At 39.4% G+C, this 19,991-nt stretch overlaps 1 protein-coding gene across 1 annotated transcript in view; it reads right to left on the bottom strand.

Annotated features, from left to right (window-relative positions):
- Hcs (holocarboxylase synthetase-like protein) overlaps window positions 1-19,991 on the bottom strand; it is a 307,518-nt gene that overhangs the window by 234,564 nt on the left and 52,963 nt on the right. Inside the window, exon 4 of the mRNA XM_068226846.1 lies at window positions 8,988-9,158. Within this exon, the coding sequence (XP_068082947.1) occupies window positions 8,988-9,158 (171 nt within the window). The remainder of the gene's footprint in view (window positions 1-8,987; window positions 9,159-19,991) is intronic.

The following is a 19,991-nucleotide window of genomic DNA, read 5'->3' as shown; positions in this document are numbered from 1 at the left end:
CGAGATATGGGTGGGGTAACAGAAGAACAAAATTAGTAATTGACTACTTTTTGGTGGAAAGGACAAATCGCAGGAAGTTGATGGATGTGACAGCTTTACCAGGAGAAGCATTTGATGGGGACCATAGAGTTGTGGTGTCAAAATTACGGTTGGGAAAAATGGACAAACTAAAAGAGATAAGAGAAAGCAAAATAAAAGTATGGAAACTGAAAGACAAAATTGTACAGGAAGAGTTTCAGGAGATATTGAAACAACAAAAATCCCAGTTACTGAAGTAGAAGAGGAGTAGGCCAATTTTAAAAAGGCATTTGTTAGTGCAGCAGAAAGTGCTTGCGGCAGGACATCTACAAAAGTGAAAGAAAATGAGACACAGTGGTGGAATGAGGAAGTGAGGAAAGTGGTGACAGAAAAGAAGACAGCCTGGTGAACATGGAACCAAGATCAAACAGAAGAAAGCAAAAAGGAGTATCTCAACAGCAAACAAAGATGTAAGAAGGTGGTAGGAGAAGAAAAGAAGAAGAGTTGGAAAGAATTTACACAAAAAATGGAAGCAGATGTAAGTGGCAGTAAAAGGATGATGTATGGACTTATAAGAAGAGGACAGAAAGAGTTATCAAAAAGCTAGTAAAAAAGGAAGATGGGGAACTGTTAACACACCCAGAAGAGATAAAGAGAAGATGGAAGGAGTATTTTGATAAGCTATTGAATGTGAACAACTGTACAGGAGAGATGCGAGTAGAAGCAATACAGTGTGGGGACTCAACAACAGAAGATGATATAACAATGCGGGAGGTGGAGTTAGCGGTACAAAAGATGAAAATGGGAAAAGCAACAGGGATGGATTAAATCAGTGAGGAAATGATAAAGGCTGCTGGACCTGTTGGTATGCAATGGTGGTACTGACTACTAAAGTGTATGTGAAAACACAAATGTCTACCAGACAACTGGAAAAAAGGGATAATAATACCAGTGTTTAAGAAAGGGGACAAGAAAGTTTGTGGTAACTATAGAGGAATCACACTTATATCACAGATAGTTAAAATACTGGAAAGTATATTAGAAAGAATGAGAAGAAAGATTGAAGGAGAGTTACAAGAGGAATAATATGGCTTCAGGAGTGGAAGATCTACAGTGGACCCAATCTTTAGCATGAGACAGCTGATGGAAAAGAACTGGGAATACGGAAAGGATCTAGTCATGACTTTCATAGATATAGAAAAGGCATATGATAGTGTACCCAGAGAGAAGGTTAGGGAACCCATGGTTAAAAAGAGACTTGGAAGAGAAATGTTGGAAATGGTGCAACAACTCTGTTAGCAGAGTACTGACCCCAGTTGGAAAGACAGAATGGTTTAGGAATAAGACTGGACCAAGGCAGGGTAATGTGCTGGCACCTCTTGTTTATTATGGTCATGGATGAAATTGTAACAGAAACAAAGGAAGCTTATGGAGATAAAGAGATGAAGATACTGTCATTTGCAGATGATGATGTGATCTGAAGAAAGGACAGCAAAGAAGTGTAACAACAACTAGATGTACTGAACGAAAAATTGAGAAGTATGGCAAGAAAATCAGTACAGAGAAATGCAAGACTATGGTGATGTCGAGAAGGAAAAGGCAAGGAAAGGGCACTGTGAAAATTGGAAATCAGAGTCTGGAAATTGTGGACAGCTTTAAATACCTAGGAAGTGAATTAATGCAAAATGGTACAATGGACATGGAGATTAGCATGAGGGTACAGCAGGGTAATGCATTCAACCAAAGTGTAAGAAAACTTGTTTGGAGCAAAGAAGTACCAAGGAAAAGTATAGTGATAATGTACAAAATGTACTATGTGCCCACACTGACTTGTGCAGCTAGCAGGCAAGAGAGCAGAATTCAAGCCAGTGAGATGAAATTCCTAAGAAGTATGATAGGAAAGATAAGGAAAAACAGAGTGAGAAATGAAGATGTTAGGAAGGAGGTTGGGATAGGAAAGCGAAATAAGAGAGTTGAAAAGAATAAACTATGGTAGTTTGGACATGTAAAGAGGATGGAGGAAAATAGAATTCCATGAGTATCAAAACGCCAAAGTGCAAGGGCAAAAGGGCAAGAGGGAAACCTAGCACAAGATGGACTGAATCAGTGAAGAGCGGCATAAGAATACGAAATTTAGACTGGGACAAGATTGTGGAAGGAAAGAGGATGATGGAGAAGTACCATAAATACCCCGTCCCAGGATAAGGGGAAATGATGACGATGATGAGTGGTACTTATCACGGGCGCCAGCCAAACCCGTGGTGTTTCTCACACAGTAGTACTAATCACAGGCAACACAGACCTATGTTGTTTCTCATAAAGTGGTACTACTCATAGGTAGTGCAGACCCATCCTGAGCACAATGGAACCGACCAGTGGAATACACATGATGACACTTATCACAAGCAACGCCCAGACCCGTAGCGTTCCTCACATAATAGTATCACATAATAGTACTGCTCCTATATAACGTAGATCCATGGTTTTCCTCGCAAAATGGTACTAGTCGCAAGTAATGTTGATCCATGGTGTTCCACACCTAATGGTACGAATCACAAGTAGTCTCATGGTTCTAATGTCATCCCTTGCTCGCCCCTTTTAGCCGGCTCTTACAACTGGCAGGGGATACCGTGGGTGTAATCTTCGCCTATGTCCCCAACTCACAGAGGGTAACACATTTTGAAAGGGTGGACTCATAAATCTAAACTTACTGCTTTTATCACCCCTAATGGCCTTTATCAATTTACCAAACTCGCCTTTGGCTTAAACGTAGGATCCCAGGTTATGCAACGTCTTGTCAATTCACTTTTCTCTGACATTAAATATAAATACCTTTACCCGTATGTGGATGATTTATTGATTTTTTCTCCCTATTTTGATTCCCATCTTACTCATCTTACGGAAGTGCTTTCTCGCCTTCGTACTGCTGGTCTTACCATCAACCCTTCTAATATTTCCCTTGCTCAGATTTCTGTCAAATTTCTAGGGCATAATATTTGTTCTCAAGGTATTTCTGTTGATCTTGATCGCATTGCTGCAATTACTCAACTTTCCCCTCCTCGTAACATTGAGCAATTACATACATTTTTAGGAATGGTTTCTTTTTATAATCGTTTTATTTCTAACTTTTCTAATATTGCTGAACCCTTGCACTACCTTAAACGTAAAAATGTAAAATTTCTTTGGACACATACTCAACAACATGCCTTTTCTACCCTTAAATCTCTTCTTGTCAAAGCTCCGATACTTCAGTTTCCAGATTTTTCTTTACCTTTCGAAGTCCACACTGACGCTTCTAATTATGCTATTTCTGGTGTTCTCAATCAAGTTTAAGTTAGAAACTTCATTCTGTTCCGTATTGAACTGGGATTACAGTAAAATGAAAATTGTTAAAGGTCCACCTTTTCAATACAATACAATACAATGTAGCCAAGCGTGTTAAGGATGCGTCGTGCTCGCCGACCCTCGTCCGTCGTGTCGACGTCATATGTCTGGGATTCTTCCCTAAGCACGTGCGTGCGACGGCGTGACTGCAGCCGCGCAAATTACTCCCTTGCGTGATCCAATTCGAGAACACTGCCAGGCGGGTAGTTTGACTGGGGTGGTACATCTGTCAATGTATTGAAAAGGTGGACCTTTAACCATTTTCATTTTACTCAATCAAGTTGTCGATGGCATCCCTTTGCCTACTGCCTATTTTAGTAAACTACTTTCTCCTACTGAACGCAATTATTCCATCTATGAACGTGAAGCCTTAGCCTTAGTGACTAGCCTTGAATATTTCTCTGGTCATCTTGATCACAAGGAATTTACTGTTAAAACTGACAACCAAGCCCTCTCGTGGCTTCTCTCTAATGCTCCCAAGATGGGTAAAACAGGTCGCTGGTTGCTCTGTCCTTTCACGGTTTACATTTTCTCTTAAATTTGTTTCTAGTACAGAGAATTCTGTTGTCAATGCTTTATCCCGTTTATTTGACACCCCTTCTGACATTTCTTCTTCCCCTACTGATTCGCACTCCTTTGCTACCTTTGATTCACCCCCATTGGATACTTTACTTTGTTTATTAATTGATTTCCCTTTATCTTTTCAGTCTTGCCATTCTCATTAGCTTAATGATGATTTTTGTGTTCAAAGTAAAACCTTGCTTGCCGATCCATCATATTGAGGCCCCTCTGCCTTATCTAAAGGTCTCCTTATTTTTAAGCCCACCCCAAAATCTTCCCCTAGAGTCGTTATTCCCTCTCTTCTTCAACCATGATACTTTTTTATTATCATTCTTCTCCGACGGGAGGTCATTTTGGTTTTGCTAAGACGTACGCTCGTATTGCTTCTTTTTTTTTTTTTGGCCACAAATGCGCAAATGCATTCGTCAATATGTTGCTGCTTGTGAACCCTGTCAGTTGGCTAAGCCTCTTAATGTTAAATCCGCGGGCCTACATTCTGCTTTTCCTCTGACTTCTCCAGCTCAAACCTTTTTCATTGATCTGGTTGGACCTCTTGTTCGCTCATCGCATGGTAATACCTATATTTTCACCTTATTAGATGGCTTCTCTAAATATTTGGTTTTCCTCCTTTACGTAAAATTTCTTCTCACATTGTTATTAATCTCCTTTCTAATACCATGTTTCCCCTTATTGGTCTACCTTGTAATTTAGTCTTGGATAACACGTCCATTTTTACTTCTAAGGCTTTTTTCCACATGTGCTTCCAATTAGGAATCAAGAGGATTCAAACTTCTTCGTATTATCCCCAGGCAAACAACGTTGAACGTTGTCATTGTAACCTTAAGGTTGCTCCTTCTATTTTTCACAACTCCTATCACAAACATTGGGATGTAAATCTTTCTTCCCTCCCCCTTGCTTTCAACTCTAGCATTAATTGTATCACTCGCCAAACTCCTGCTAAACTTTATTTAGGCCGAGATCTTCATACTCCCTTATCTCTTAATTGGGACCTTCACACCCTCTTAGAATCCGATGATTCTAAATCCATTGAATCTCTTTGAATTGAAGCCATTTCGAATCTTTGCTCCGCTCAGCTTACTTCTAAGAAAGCACATGACCCTCGTCATGTATCTTCCACATTTAAATTGGGTGATATGGTCCTCCTCCGTAATCACCCCCAAAGCTTTTCCACTGATCAGATTTCTGCTAAGTTAGCCCCTCGTTGGCTAGGCCCATTTTGCATCATTTCTCTGCTTAACCCTGCAAATGCCCTTTTACAATCCCCTACCAATTTTCTTGATATTAAACGTGTTCATCTTTCACAACTTAACAAATTTCAGGTCCCTAATCCTGTTACCTAATCTGTTTTCCTTCCCCCTCTTTTTTGCTTTGGTTTTCCATTCTTGGGAAAGATTATCTTCCCGGGATAGTTGCTCTGCCTATTTATCGTTTCTAATTCTCTAGGTCCTTGTTTGATCACCAGACTCAAATTTGCCTGTTTGCTTCCACTCTAATTTAGCCCTAATTTAGCAAGCCCTCGCCAAAGGTCAGATGGACAGTGCTATTTGTATTGCCACCAGGATGAGGTAGACTACCTGCCACTTCCAGGGACGAGACTCGGGGATGGAGTGAGATGAAGCGGATGCGGACAGGCTGTCGCGTCGTGAGGACGATGACATAGTATTCAATGCAACTAGCACATTCGGAATTTATGTGAAGTTAAATATGTGTAGCGATGATTCTTGCATTGTGTATTTAAGTGTGTAAATATATCTTGTTAATAATTCCACAGGAATCCAGTGATATGAACGGGCTACCTACCTCGTGTCCTATACCTACAGTTCACTACATTCCTCGTGCTATCCTACCTAAACCTTGTACATATCCTAATTCACTCAATTCAAACTCGTCTACATTCCTATCCCACCTCAATTCAGTCCTTGTGTTGTTTTTTTCTATGACTCCTTTTCATTATTACATTTCTTGCTCACCAACGGCCTCTCCACCACTCCGGTCTGTCACGGGCTCCCCGTGAGACCATAGCCTTTGTATTTTGCCTCATGGAATTTAAATTTTTTTCAGACACCCTTTTATTGTTATTTTTATATATAATTTATGCCACATATATCTTTATTCTGTATTATATTATATTGTATTTCTACATGTTTGTACCACCACTGTACTTTTGAAACTCCTTCCTTTCAATTGTATCTACTTTCTTGGACCGGTCCAGTTTTTCTCCAATTTGCTCCTACTTCCTCCACTTGTTCCATTTTGTTCACTTTCCATTTCTTCCTTTTTCCTTTTCTTCCCCGCTTTCGTTTTGGATACATAGTCTCTCTCTCATCTGTCTGCTTTCTTCTTCTAGTTTGATCTTCGCTCGTCCAAGTTGGTGCCCTTGAGAAGACTGACATGCTATCATCGCTGCACTTTCATCCACGCTTCGCTTTTCGCCGGCATGTGGGAACACTGTAACGATCTCCGCTACTTATTCTGCATTTTATCCTACCTTCACCTGCCGTATTTTCTTCGACTGCTTCGCCGCCATCGTCTCTCTACACTGCTACGTCTGCCTGCTGCTTTCCGCATCTCTTCAACATGTGACCGTGAAGTCATCTCCTTCTGACGTTGAGACATTCACCGCCTATCACTATGCGTGCTGCTACCCATCTCTGTGGACACGTGATTGTGACACGGTGTTTCTCAAATATGCTGGCATTTATTCTTGTAAACTTCTGGACTTTTCCTTGCTCCTTTATAATCACGGGCTGCACTCTTCACAAACTGAGTCTGTTCTCGCATCGGAGTGGTGGAGCACCGTATATCTGCATTACATCTGCTGTTTCTTTGGTGAGCAAGAACTATGAACTATTTACCTCAACTTCGTATTTATTAGGCTATGTGGCCTCTACTTTGTCTTTATTCTTGCCAGCTTACACCAGTGTTGACGTTATGCCAACAGACTCCACTCTACTCTCTGTTAAATACAGATTTTATCCAGGACTATGAGAACTGTTATTTGCATATTCACACGGTCTTTTTGAAGTGAATTATTATTCCATGCATCTGAGACATTTACAACATACTACCCCAGCGAAGGGAATCTTTCCCATAGTTCATCCTTGTTTCCATTTTCCCGTCCTCTGATTTATTTTTATCCTTATCTTACGTGGGAGTTTCTTTCAATTTCATTATATTGTACTTTTAACGTTTCTGGTTCCTTTTTATTCTCTTCTTGAAGCATATATATTCTTCAAACATTGTTAATGTGGCATATTTTCGCTTGCTTTTCGAGCTTATTCTCTTGCTATTCCTAGGCAATATTCTTTGGGTGTCTTGTATCTATTCAGATGTTAAATCGTTCCACTTGTTGAATGTTAATATATATATATATATATTTATTGCCTTGTTTATATATTATTTTCTTTCTCTTGTCCTTTTCACTCCCTCTGGGTGGTTCCTAATTTCTAGCTGCGCGCTTCCTTTTTATGGACTCTGCGTTTCTATATTATCACAATTTATATATTTGCCTAATTGCTAGTCTTCCGCCTTGCGTTGATTACTAACGTGTTGTACATTATTATATGCTGTTGATCTCTTTTAATATTTCATATATTTATACTATATCTCTGCCCATATCAAGTTTTATAGCAGTGTATATCACTAGTTTGATAGCAGTACACCACAAAATGAAAAATAGGAAGATTTTTTAATTTTTGGATTTCATAAAGTATATTGCGCCACGGTCTCGGTGTAAAAGGGACAAGGTAAAAGGCATACATATCTACACTTACAATGCAAATTGACCATTAAATTTAAAATCTTAAACTAAGAGAACATAAAAATGGTTACAAGAAAGTGTAACTAATCATTCTCATTTATGACACATACGAATAATAATATTTATATCACACCGACATACGCAACGAAATGCATAACAGTTTCCTTTATTTAGACTGTAAATGAACGGAAATTTATAGCTCTCTCTGAACACTTGGAGATAACGTTTGTTATATTTTTTGGCCATAATGTGAAGAGAAAATACCAGAAACTGTCACCGACACAACTTCCTGAAATACATTCAACTCATTTAAATTATGCACCGAAATACGCGAAACTACCACATATAAAACAATTCAAAATGTCTCGTACATTATTAACATACGACGTTGACAACTGGGGATAGGGGAGGAGGGGTGGCAGCACAGAAAAGCAAGAAAAAACACGCGGCCTACAACTCCAGTGAAACTAAGCACAGAAACGCTGTTTAACAGCAATCGAACCACACAATAATAAACTCATTTTTTCGTCCCAATTAGCTGAGACGCAAGCGCATGCGAGCCTCTCTTGCTTGCAGATGATTTCCGTCCCAAGTCCACAGCTGTAAAGCACATACACACTGCTCTGGTAAGCAGGGAACACGGTATACGAAGGCAACAGATGATACACTAGAGAAATAAAACATCAAATAAATACGCTTGAAAATGAGGTTGTGTAAATTACACAAGCACATAAGAATTTATATCCTACGGGAAGAGTATTGACCATACTGGAGGTTGAAAATGAAAACCTACAACCTACTGGAGGTTATATTGGTCAAAAACAGGAAGGAGTAAAAATAATCTGAAAATCGGAAGACGAGTTAAAAAACTGAAAGTTTCTGGGTAAATTGGAAGGGTCGACAGGTATGCAGATCCAATATGTGTTTTATATCCTTTTTTAAGAATTTGTCTTGTTTTTTATTACATCTGAACAAAAGATAAACATGGTAGGCACCAAGGATTGACAATGAAGATAAAAAAATAGATTGTGTACGTCAGTGTGAGGAGGGTGAGAGGGAGCACTTGCAGTTACTGAGTAGGGTGGCAAAACTTCTGGGACCAGTCCTGTTACAGGTGATAACAGCACAGTCTGAAATTTAGTTTGTAGAATTACCTAAGACAGTCACCCGATTACTTTGATATATTATTGCTAGAAAATAGTAAACAATGGTGTGCTGGGAATTCACTACATATCATACCTACCTGACAGTAGCTAGTTTCTCTTACACTGTTAGCTTTGAGGTAGTCAGCTTCTAATAACAAGTGAAGTTTTCGATCTTCTGCTAGAACTGCCTCAGATGTCCCATCCACTTCAATCGGAAAGAGTGTCTTCTCATTGTGAAAACTAATCCAGTGAGTCACATTAATTCTTTGCTGAAAAATAAAAAAGGAGGTATTTAGGGATATTGCAATTCATCTTTAATACCTATTAAAAGACACCTCAATTTAAATTAATTTAAACTCAACCATTCAATGTATAACAGCTTTCATTATTATTAACCCTTAGGCAGTTACGCATCCTTTTGTAATGTAAGTAGTCGCATATTAAATATGCGACATAAATTATAATTTTCTCATACAAATGCTTTTATTAAGTGGAGCACAGCTATATAAATTGTGACATGACAAGGATCCTATTATGTGCTTGATCAGAAGAAACATAACCTTAAATATCAAAGTACGAAACAAATACACAAATTACTCCAATATGCTACAAAAACAAAATGCTATAATAACACACTGTTTTTCAACTTCATGCTCTTGATGTCTACACAACATACAAGTATGTATGACTACACTGATCACACAGGTGAGAAACTTAACTCATATCACTGCTTTCCTCATCTAAATTCTCGCAACATTTCTGACATTCATTTTCATATATTTCAGGTACATCACTTTAAAACACAGGCCATGGCAAGATTTTGTCTTAATATCTCCTTTCCTTGAGCAAACAACACACTGTGCTGACTTTGGTGTTCATTCTTGGACACTTACAGCTTGATTAGGTGTATCAACTCCAGTCAGATTTGCAGCTTTTGTCTGAATGGCCACGGGCAAGCATTGTGTATAAACTTTTTTGCAAGCTATTGGATTTTCTAACTGCATCCCAACTGACATAAAAACATTCTGCCCACAACATCCTTTTCTGGGTCGGTAGAAGAGTACATTATCTTTGCATTAATTCCAGCAATGTCTGGAAGCCTAAAAAATTAAGTAAGTGGTCAACATCTACATTTCCGTGAAGTAGAATATGTCCAAGACATTTGATCCACAGGGTCCACAACTGATTTTGTCATATTGTACTTTGTTACCATTCTGAGTTTCTCATTATTGCCAGTACTGGCATCAATTGCATAATCAATTAAAGACAGCAGAATTACACTTTTGTTCTTTTATTTGGAACATGAAACTATTTATAACTCCTAGGTTCTTCAGTTTGCCGAAACTAATGAGTAATAAATTTATATAGATTCTATTCCATTTTAACTAAGTTGTTACCATATGTTTTCTTTTTCAGGTAGTTTATAAATTTATTACTCAAAATTAGCTTCGGCAGACTGAAGAACCTAATAGTTATAAATTAACTGAGTCGAAACTGAAAAGAGATGACTTCAGATATTACAAAATATGAAACAATTGTTATATTTTCTTGGAACCCAAAGAGGCTACTTTTTATTTCTTGGTCTTTCATGCTTGTTAACTCCACTGATAACCCTCTCTTATTATGAAATATACCAACTAGTATTAGCTTCTTTGGGACTAGCTCATTTGTAAAAGAAATGTTACAGAATGAATTATCAGCTGTTTTGTTTCAGCCAGTTCTCCCAACAGTTCGAGCTAGTCCCTTTACTACTTCTGTTGGCAAATTGTTTACTGTGAATGACCATTCTGTTTGTTTTCCAAGCTAAACTTCCATTGCCTAGGTGTAAAAAAGTCTTGGGATCGCATACTGTCAAAATTTTCAAACCATATTTGACTGATTTGTTAGGGATTACATCCAAAACTGCATCTTTCCTTAAAAGGAACGAGCTACTCGTCAATTGTTGCAAATTTATCTCATAGTTGAGAGATAAAAGGTTCAAACATTTTGCTATCCAGAGCTAATTTATCGATTTCTCTTGGACACCAGTCCCTTGTATCATCAAACCACACGCAATGCAACAAGAATAGGAAGTGCTGCGGACTCACTGCAGTACAGTCAAGCTAGTGTCTCTATAGACACACTTATCTCTTATATGGAAAAAAAAGATGAATTTTCGTTAGTTATTGTTGGCATAATCAACACGTATTTTGTAAAGCTTATGTACATAGGTGGATCAAAAGGTTAGTTGCACTAACGCGCCACAGCAGCGCGCTGTGTGTCGCAAACGTGGGCACAGCGGAGAAAGGGACAGACACTGCCCACACGCCTGTTAGGCAGGTTGCTGTGGTGTCTTGTCTAGTATTGTGTGAATAGCAGCCAAATGCAATGGCGCGTCAACTGGACGTTCACTCCAAATATGAGGTGCGTGCAACAATCCGATTCCTATGAGCCAAAAGGAAGAATTGCACGGACATTCATCATGAAATTAGTGCTGTGTATGGGGAGCGGGCCATTTCCCGGCAAGGTATCGTAAAGTGGTGTCAGCAATTTGAAGCCGGACGCACGGATATCACAGACAACCATCGTGAAGGCAGGCCCGCAACATCCAGGACCTGTGCAAAGGTCAACAGTGAATGTGATCATTAGACAGAACCGGCGCATTAAACTGAGAGAAATCGCGACACAGCTGAACATGTCATATGGCAGTGTGTTCGCCATTGTTCACGAGGACCTTGGATATCGTAAGCTGTGTCAAAGATGGGTCCCACGTCTTCTCACCGATTAGCACAAGGGACGTTTCCAATCCTCCCTGGCATTTTTGCAACTCTATGCCACAGACGGCAATGGGTTTCTGCGGCAAATCGTCACAGGCGACGAAACGTGGATTCACCACTTCATCCCCGAAATTAAGAGAACATCAATGGAATGGGTGCACTCCCCATCACCACAACGAAAGAAGGCCAAGGTTCAACCTTCACCCGGTAAGATTATGGCGACAGTATTCTTTGACATGGAGGGTTTGCTGCACGTGGAATTCATGCCGAAAGGAACGACGATCGACATGGCGTCGTATTGTCAAACGTTGCACCGGTTGCATAAAGCGATTAAAGAGAAGCGCTGGGGGAAATTGAGCGCCGGTGTGATTTTGTTGCACGATAACGCAACACCTCGCAAGGCCTGCCAAACGAGAGAACTGCTGCAGCGTTTCCAGTGGGAGGTCTGGCAACATCCACCCTACAGTCCTGACCTAGCGCCATGTGACTTTCATCTGTTCAGTAAGCTCAAAACGGAGCTCGGTGGTTGACGTTTCCAGACCGATGAGGAGGTGAAGGCCGCTGTCTCCGAGTGGTTGCAGAACGCTGGAGGAAATTTCTATGTATCCGGCATCGACAAGTTGGTTGTGTGTTCGCAAAATGGTTTTTTTTTTTTTTTTTGCTATTTGTTTTACGTCGCACCAACACAGATAGGTCTTATGGCGACGATGGGATAGGAAAGGCCTAGGAATAGGAAGGAAGCGGCCGTGGCCTTAATTAAGGTACAGCCCCAGTATTTGCCTGGTGTGAAAATGGGAAACCACGGAAAACCATCTTCAGGGCTGCCGACAGTGGGGTTCGAACCCACTATCTCCCGAATACTGGACACTGGCCGCACTTAAGCAACTGAAGCTATCGAGCTCGGTCGCAGAAATGTTTGGAGTCTCTTGGAAATTATGTGGAAAAGTGACGTTACAGTATGTCGTTATAGTCGTGTTGCTGTTGTATAGGTGGTGTAATAAATGGCCATAACTGGGAAGTGCAACTTATTTTTTGATCTGACCTCGTATTTTTTGTTGCATATTCATTTTCCTGTATTATGTCTTGCAATATAACGTAAAACGTTATCATTACTTTTTCGTTTCTTCATACATTTCAATATTGTAAACTATGACTTTGTTTTTACTAGTCTTAAAAGAAAAACTGTGGATAATCTGATGAAGTTCATGCATTAATTACCGCAAATTATCGAGAGCCCACTGTATAATGCTTTCCGGATGTGATCACTTTGTCAATTTGACCATCTTCTACATACTGAATTATATTAGTTGATTCAGTAGACTGTTCCATGATCTGCACGTTGATTTTCCTCGATATTCCTGCCACTTTCTTGATGACTCTTGTTCTCTGTTGTAGTGTGAGCGATGTTGCCACTAGTAAACGTTTCCTTGCTGTTGTTCTTAATAATGTCTGTGTAATCTTTAGTGCATCTTTGCTACTGGTAAAAAACAAATCTACTGTTTTATTTCCATTAAGACAAATATATGTTTTTTCATTAGGTTTGTTTATCAAACTTAATCCTTCTGCCTCAACGAATTCCAGGACTGCTTCCATTTTAACACTGTGGATATCTATATCCTATAGACCATATCTCCTGCAAGTAATTCTGTGATTGTATTTTCTGAAATCCAACACTGATGCCGTCCATGATATCTACTGCCATATATCCCGATTGAAAGTATATACTGTACCGGGAAAAGAGCCCGACTCTCAGATTATATTTTAAAGTAAGCAAGAATGTAGTTCTCAGGGCTAAAACTGGGTGACTAGTAGCTAGGGCTCGGTAGAGGAGGTAGAGTCCTATCTACAAGAAAACTTTGACTGACTGAACATGAGTTTATTCATATAAGACATGAAATTGCACATCACCTCCAGGTAGACATAAGTTGTCTTCCACATAGTCCTATAATATGGCTCGGGTTCTCCAGTTCACCAAGCCGAGCAGGTTGGAACACGTTCCAGAAAATTCCAGGGACTCCGTACAGAAGCGGCTGGACTGTCTGGGTTGGTAGAAGGTAGAGATGCCTCGAACTTTCGAGGCCCAGGTTGAACACCGATGATCCTGGTGATGTTGCAGATAATCATTTGCTACCTCAGTCCAATGTGACTGAGAGGGTTGATGTCTCCAAGGTCACTCACAGTACCGATAAATCTGAGTTCATAAAAACCTTGGGTGATTAACCTATTAGCGAAGTCACTGGTTATTATTCGTCAAGACTTTCAAAATTTAACACTCGTAAAATGATATGTCTCTGTATAGGAGGATTATAAATAATTTCAGAGTTCACCACTAGCAAAAGTCTTCGTCTGTGAATAAATACTGGCAAAAAAAACACAAGTCCCTTCTCATGAAACTATGACCAAATTTAAAGTTCATCACTGGCGAAGGTACAAGTCTTTGAATGAACACAGACGAAAAACATAAGTCCATCCACATGAAAAATCTGAATAGATTTAAAGTTCATCACTGGCGAAATTTATAAAGTTTTGAATCAACACTGGCGAATGTACAAGTCTTTGAGTGAGCATGTACGAAAAACACAAGTCCATCCACATGAATAAATTTACAGTCTATCACTGGCAAGGTATCCAAGTCTTTGAATAAACACAGGTGAAATCCTAAATTTATGTTTTAAAGACGTTGAATGAAGTTAGAGTTCATCACCGGCAAAGTTTATAAGTCTCTGAACCAGCACCGGCAAAATCACAAATTTATGCTTACGGGGACTTTGAGCACATTCAGAGATCATCACTAGCAAAGTTTATAAATCACTGTTTATTAGAGGAATGAGTTTCTTAACACTCGCAAATATTGCAGGTTCAATTTATGAAGAATTCGTTCTTTAACACACGTAAATAATACAAGTCCAATTATGAATTTAACACACGTAAATAATACAAGTCCATTTCATGAATAATTGGAAAAATTCCAGTCTCGAACACCCGTAAATATTGTAAGTTCAATTATGAAGACTTAGAAAATGTTCTTTAACACTCGAAATATTGCAAGTTCACTTGAGAATACTTGGAAGAATTTGTTCTCCCACACTCGGAAAAAATACAAGTTCACTTTATGAATACTTAGAAAATTACAGAGTTCCTCGTCGGGACTGTCACCACACGACGATAGTAGCAGCGAGAGTATCCACGCTGACTATTCAGCTGTAACTGAGTGAACAGGCTACAGTGGGACCTCCTTTTATTCGATCCGGGACATCTACGTCACAATACGGCTTGACTGAAAATCTCCTAAACCCCTCAATGGATTTACTTGAAACTCGAGCATTGCGACGTTCAAGTGATCCCAAACAAGATGACATACCGCTCAAGCCGCTAGCGTAATTATTACGGGAGTTACAAAATTTTCTCCGTCGAACAATCTGGAAGATGTGACGTGGAATCTAGAATATACGAGTCCAGGCTGGGAACACGTGGTGTGACGGCGGGCGGTCTAACTAGCCCCTGTGGCTACGTCACAGCTCACAGCTGTCCTTCACTCGCTTGCTTGCCCCGCTGACGGTAAACAAACCAGGCGTGCTCAGAACATCACGCGTGATAATTAAATGTCATTTATACTCAAAAAATACTCATGTACAGGTCGTAACTGGTACAATACCTATTCCTGTGCAAAGTTTTGTCTCAATTATTATTTCTAGTGCTTCATATAGAGATTTGAAAGGAAACAATTTTGGCTTAAGAAGGCATGTGATGCCCGCCATTGGTCTGCCCATTTTTCCTTAAGTAGCAAATACATGTACCACGTAGAAGCCACCAATACTCCACTCCCTAGTCAGAAAAGTCTGTTAACCCGTATGCACCCGTAAGCGGACTGGTACGTGCTCGAGCGGCTGGGCCAGGACTCCACAAGCGGATTGGTACGCCGGGATGCAAGGTCACATATTGGAGACATTTGTAACATCTGTTGGCTTTTTCCAGAAACATTTCTAATTGAAATCTGTTCTTGGTGTCTCAAAGTGTCACCAGAGTGCTCTGGTATAGTTCTTTGGCAAAGAGAATTAATTACAATATCGATCGAGAAATCTGTATTCTGTTGTTGACAAGATGGCTGAGAAGGAAGTTGCTTGCTCGTGCGAAATGCTCAGTAATAGCAAAATTCAAAGCATATTTGATGTTTTAGGCTCTGATTTCAGCAGTGTTAGTGAGGAAGAATTTATTAGTGATCCTGTGCATGAATGAACACGAAATATATCACCAGAGATCTTTCGCGTATTAATATCGTACAACATGGAATGCCGGATGAACTTTCTCCCGCCCCTCAAGATCCGATTTCAACTGCCGTATTAGAACCTACGATCTTGGTACCTGGATGTGAACACTTTACACTTATCCTCAAACTGAATAATAATAATAAAAATAATAATAATAATAATAATAATAATAATAATAATAATAATAATAATAATAATAATAACAACAACAACACACCGAGTGAGACATATGGCTCTAAGTTAGTATTTGGGATATAGGTTTGAATCTCATCATTCGCTTACTCGTGATTTGTTTCCCATTAGTTCCTTATTTCCAAATCAGGCAAATGTTAGGCTTATGCCGTATTGGTTTCCTATTATTTCCTTATTTCAAAATCAGGCAAATGTTAGGCTCATGCCGTATAATTAAGGCCATAACACACACTAAAGAACTTCCGAGATGAGGTAATGACAAATTTAAGATTTCAAAGGGATTTTTTTGTGTGTTATATTTCTGTATTGTTCTGTTTTTTGTGTCATGAGCAATAGTGTGGAATTTCTCAATAATATAAAACAGGTCCCCCGTGATAATACGTGCAGTCGATCACCCACTATACTGTTTCAACCGAAAGCTTGCAACACCCAGGTTGCATACTAAAAAGTTGGCAGATTTCTTGCAATGTCAGAGCAAAGGGCTGGTGGGTGCATATGGGTTAAAACCTGCTATATTATCATCCAGTATCATATCAAATGTGTTTGTAAATCCTCCAGTGCTCCAAGTCATCACTTTTAATGTGTTACTTGTTGCTTCCTTCCAGCAGCCATATGCCCTCTTTCCGGTGTTTCTGAAAAATTCCTTTACAACTACACCTTTAGGCCAGAATTGCAGTTGTTCTGACAGATCTCTTAAGTTCGAAAGGGATTCCTACCCCAAATGCCTTATTATTGCTAATTGTGTTCAGCTGTGTGCACTCAATCTTCTCATTCATGCCATTGTCTTTTAGGTAAGGTATCAGATTGTCTCTTTTGACAGTTTGATGTAAACACCTACATACAACCAAGCTAACTTGTCACCTGCTTTAATGTGGCTTTTTCAAGCTCCTTACTTCCCATAATGTGTGGGGTTCCTTTTGTATTATTCTCCTCCAACCTTCTTGTTCTTCATTACATTTATCTTCTCGCTGACTTGCACTGCTCACAATAATGCTTGCTTCCCTGTTCTTGGTTTCAAGGTCTCTCCCATCTCTCTGCAGCCTCTACTTCAAGTTGAGATTCTTGTTGAATATTTTTACTTTGCTTCTCCTTTCTTTCAGCCTATTCTTGTTCCAATTTCTATAATTTTTTGTTTTGTTTGTCTTGGTCCCTTGTTTAATGCTGACTCTACTTCTCTTCCTGTGCATAATTGTTGCACCATTGACTTTGTCTCATTCTGTTCAGTTTTCTTATTCAACACTGACTAGGAGATTTTCTGCAAGTAAGTTTTTAACTGATGCTTTCATGTCGGCAAAACTGGTCTCCATATGTACCTTTAATTTTTCTACTGTCTTCTATTTCTGCTGACTTCAGTACTCTTTTTTCACATTTAGCGCATAACCATGTTAATTTACAATTCTTTCTCTTGATTATGTCAAATTCTCCTTGTGTCAATCCACTACACTAAAAAGTGTTGCCATCGGAAACAATTCTCACATCGAGTTATCGCTATTATGTACCTGTTTCCTGCAGATGTCGTAGTAACCTGTGGTTGCATCCTTCATGCTGCTACTTTGGAATGGCATGTAAATAAGTACTCTTTGATCACTTATTTGGTTGTTACACGAGACTTATTGAAGTGAGATTCTCAGTTGTTCTCTAATTCTGATATGATATTGTCACCTCTTTGCATCAGAATACAAATCATCGATTTTATTTTCAAGTTCATAAGCATGTTTACATTGTGGTCTCTTGTGTAATTTCCTGCAATGCTGTATATAAAGGTTTGAACAGTTAGTGATGCCCCTCACCATGTCACCATCAATAAAATAATAAAAAACATTCACACACTGATATGGCATTTTTTGCACAGTCCCAAATCTGGGGAGATGTAAAACAATGTTCTGCTTACACATTATAATGCTCTTTAGCGGCTGATTTTTTCCCCACTTTGTCACTTTATCCTTGCCAATGTAATTATTGGTTCCCTCAACTGAAATATTTCCAGGAAATGAACCAAAACTGTTATGACCATCATCACGTCCTTAATTTCCCAACCATTGTTATCTTCTGTCTTTGTATCAATATTGTGACCGTGCTCTTCACAATGATCACTTTTGTCATACAATGGTATGACAGGAAATGGGATGAAGAGCCTGGATGTAAGTTTTACCTAGATGAAAAGTCTTTCTGGTTTTAATTACTGTGTTGGAGTGGCAATACCTCATGGGGATCACTGCAAGTGCTTAGGTGTTAATATCTTCATTGGGGCAATCACATTAACAAGATGTCCATCTCCTTGCATGAATGGTCAGCATAGTCCCCTTCAGTTCAGAGGGCCCTGGGTTCAATTCCCATTTGGGAGATTTTAACCATAAACGGTTAATTCTCCCAGCTTCAAGGACTGGTGTTTGTACTGCCTCCGACATCTCCACAACTCGCACAGCACACACAACACTATCCTCCACCACAATAACATGCAGTTCCCCATACACGGCAGCAGGTGCCACCCACACTCGTCGGAGGGTCTACCTTGCAAGGGCTGCACCAGGCTAGCAATAGCTGCACGAAATTATTATTATTAATTATTATTACTACTTTTGTCTGGATCAGACTCATCACAGTATTCCACATCAGGTTTGTCCTCTAAAGTAGTTTGCGAATTCTAGTCTCCTCTAACTAGTAACTCACACTTTCACAATAAGAGTCCAAAAATATAGAAGATACTTCTCTGAATAACACACTGGTATTACTTATCTATCTATCTATCTATCTATCTATCTATCTATCTATCTATTTACCTCCTCGGATCTTACAGTAATTAAACCAATCGATCCTTCCAAGGAAGGCATTAACTCCAACCTAAGCTATATATTAGTAAACTAACATGGAATTAACTTATATTAAATTAAATTAAATTAAATTAAATTAAATTAAATTAAATTAAATTAAATAAGCGAACTAACAAAATAAGATAAGAAAGGATAAATAATCGTCACCACGGCGAAATGGCCCCTGACCAGCTCCTAATAGAGATCTGCCCGCCATGGCGATATGTCACCAAACTAACATAACAGAATTGAATAATTGTAATTACAAATTTACATGACAACCTAAAATAAGGCAACAATTCAGCAACGGCAAAACAAAACAGAAATTGAGCTCCTATTCGGAGAAGCATACTGGTATTAACTGCACATCTTCACCATAGCTGAGTCCCACAATGTAGAATAACGGAGGATATGACATGAAGCTGAAATTTACATTATCAGTCGCGTGCGGATGTGTCGAGATTCCATACGTGAAGAAAGCTGTCTGTCAACTGCTAAGTGATATTACGAGGGGGGATCAAATAAAAAACAGGATTTTATTTTTTATTTAAATTCATTTATAGAAAAACACAAGGCAATTACAATTTATTTTTCCACATAGCTTCCTGCTTTGTAAATGCATTTGTCCCAGCATATTGGCAGCTTCTTGATGCCCTCTTCGTAAAAAGAACACGGTCGTGTCACCAGCCAGCTGCGCACGAAGCCTTCCACACTTGCGTCATCTGTAAATCGTTGTCCTCCTAGAGTTTCTTCAAGCGGTCCGAACAAATGAAAATCGCAGGGCGATAAGTCCGGACTGTAAGGAGGATGATCAAGTGTAGTCCAGTGCATTTCCTGTAGCTTGGAGACAGAGCTGCAGCATGGGGCAGCGCATTGTCAAATCGGCTGGTCTCATCTTTTGCGGCGATATGCAACCCTCGACTTGTTCAACAGCTCGCAGTAGTAAGCAGCATAGATTGTGCGTTGCTCATGCAAAAAATCAATCAGCAAAATGCCTCACCGATCGAAAAAAATGGTTGCAAGAACCTTGCCAGCTGACAGTCGAGTCTTGGCTTTCACTGGTGCTGCCTCCCCTT

The sequence above is a fragment of the Anabrus simplex genome, chromosome 3 (assembly GCF_040414725.1).
Source record: "Anabrus simplex isolate iqAnaSimp1 chromosome 3, ASM4041472v1, whole genome shotgun sequence".
Classification (NCBI taxonomy): Eukaryota; Metazoa; Arthropoda; class Insecta; order Orthoptera; family Tettigoniidae; genus Anabrus; species Anabrus simplex.
The sequence above is the reverse complement of the archived record's forward strand: the minus strand, read 5'-3'. Positions and strand labels throughout refer to the sequence as shown.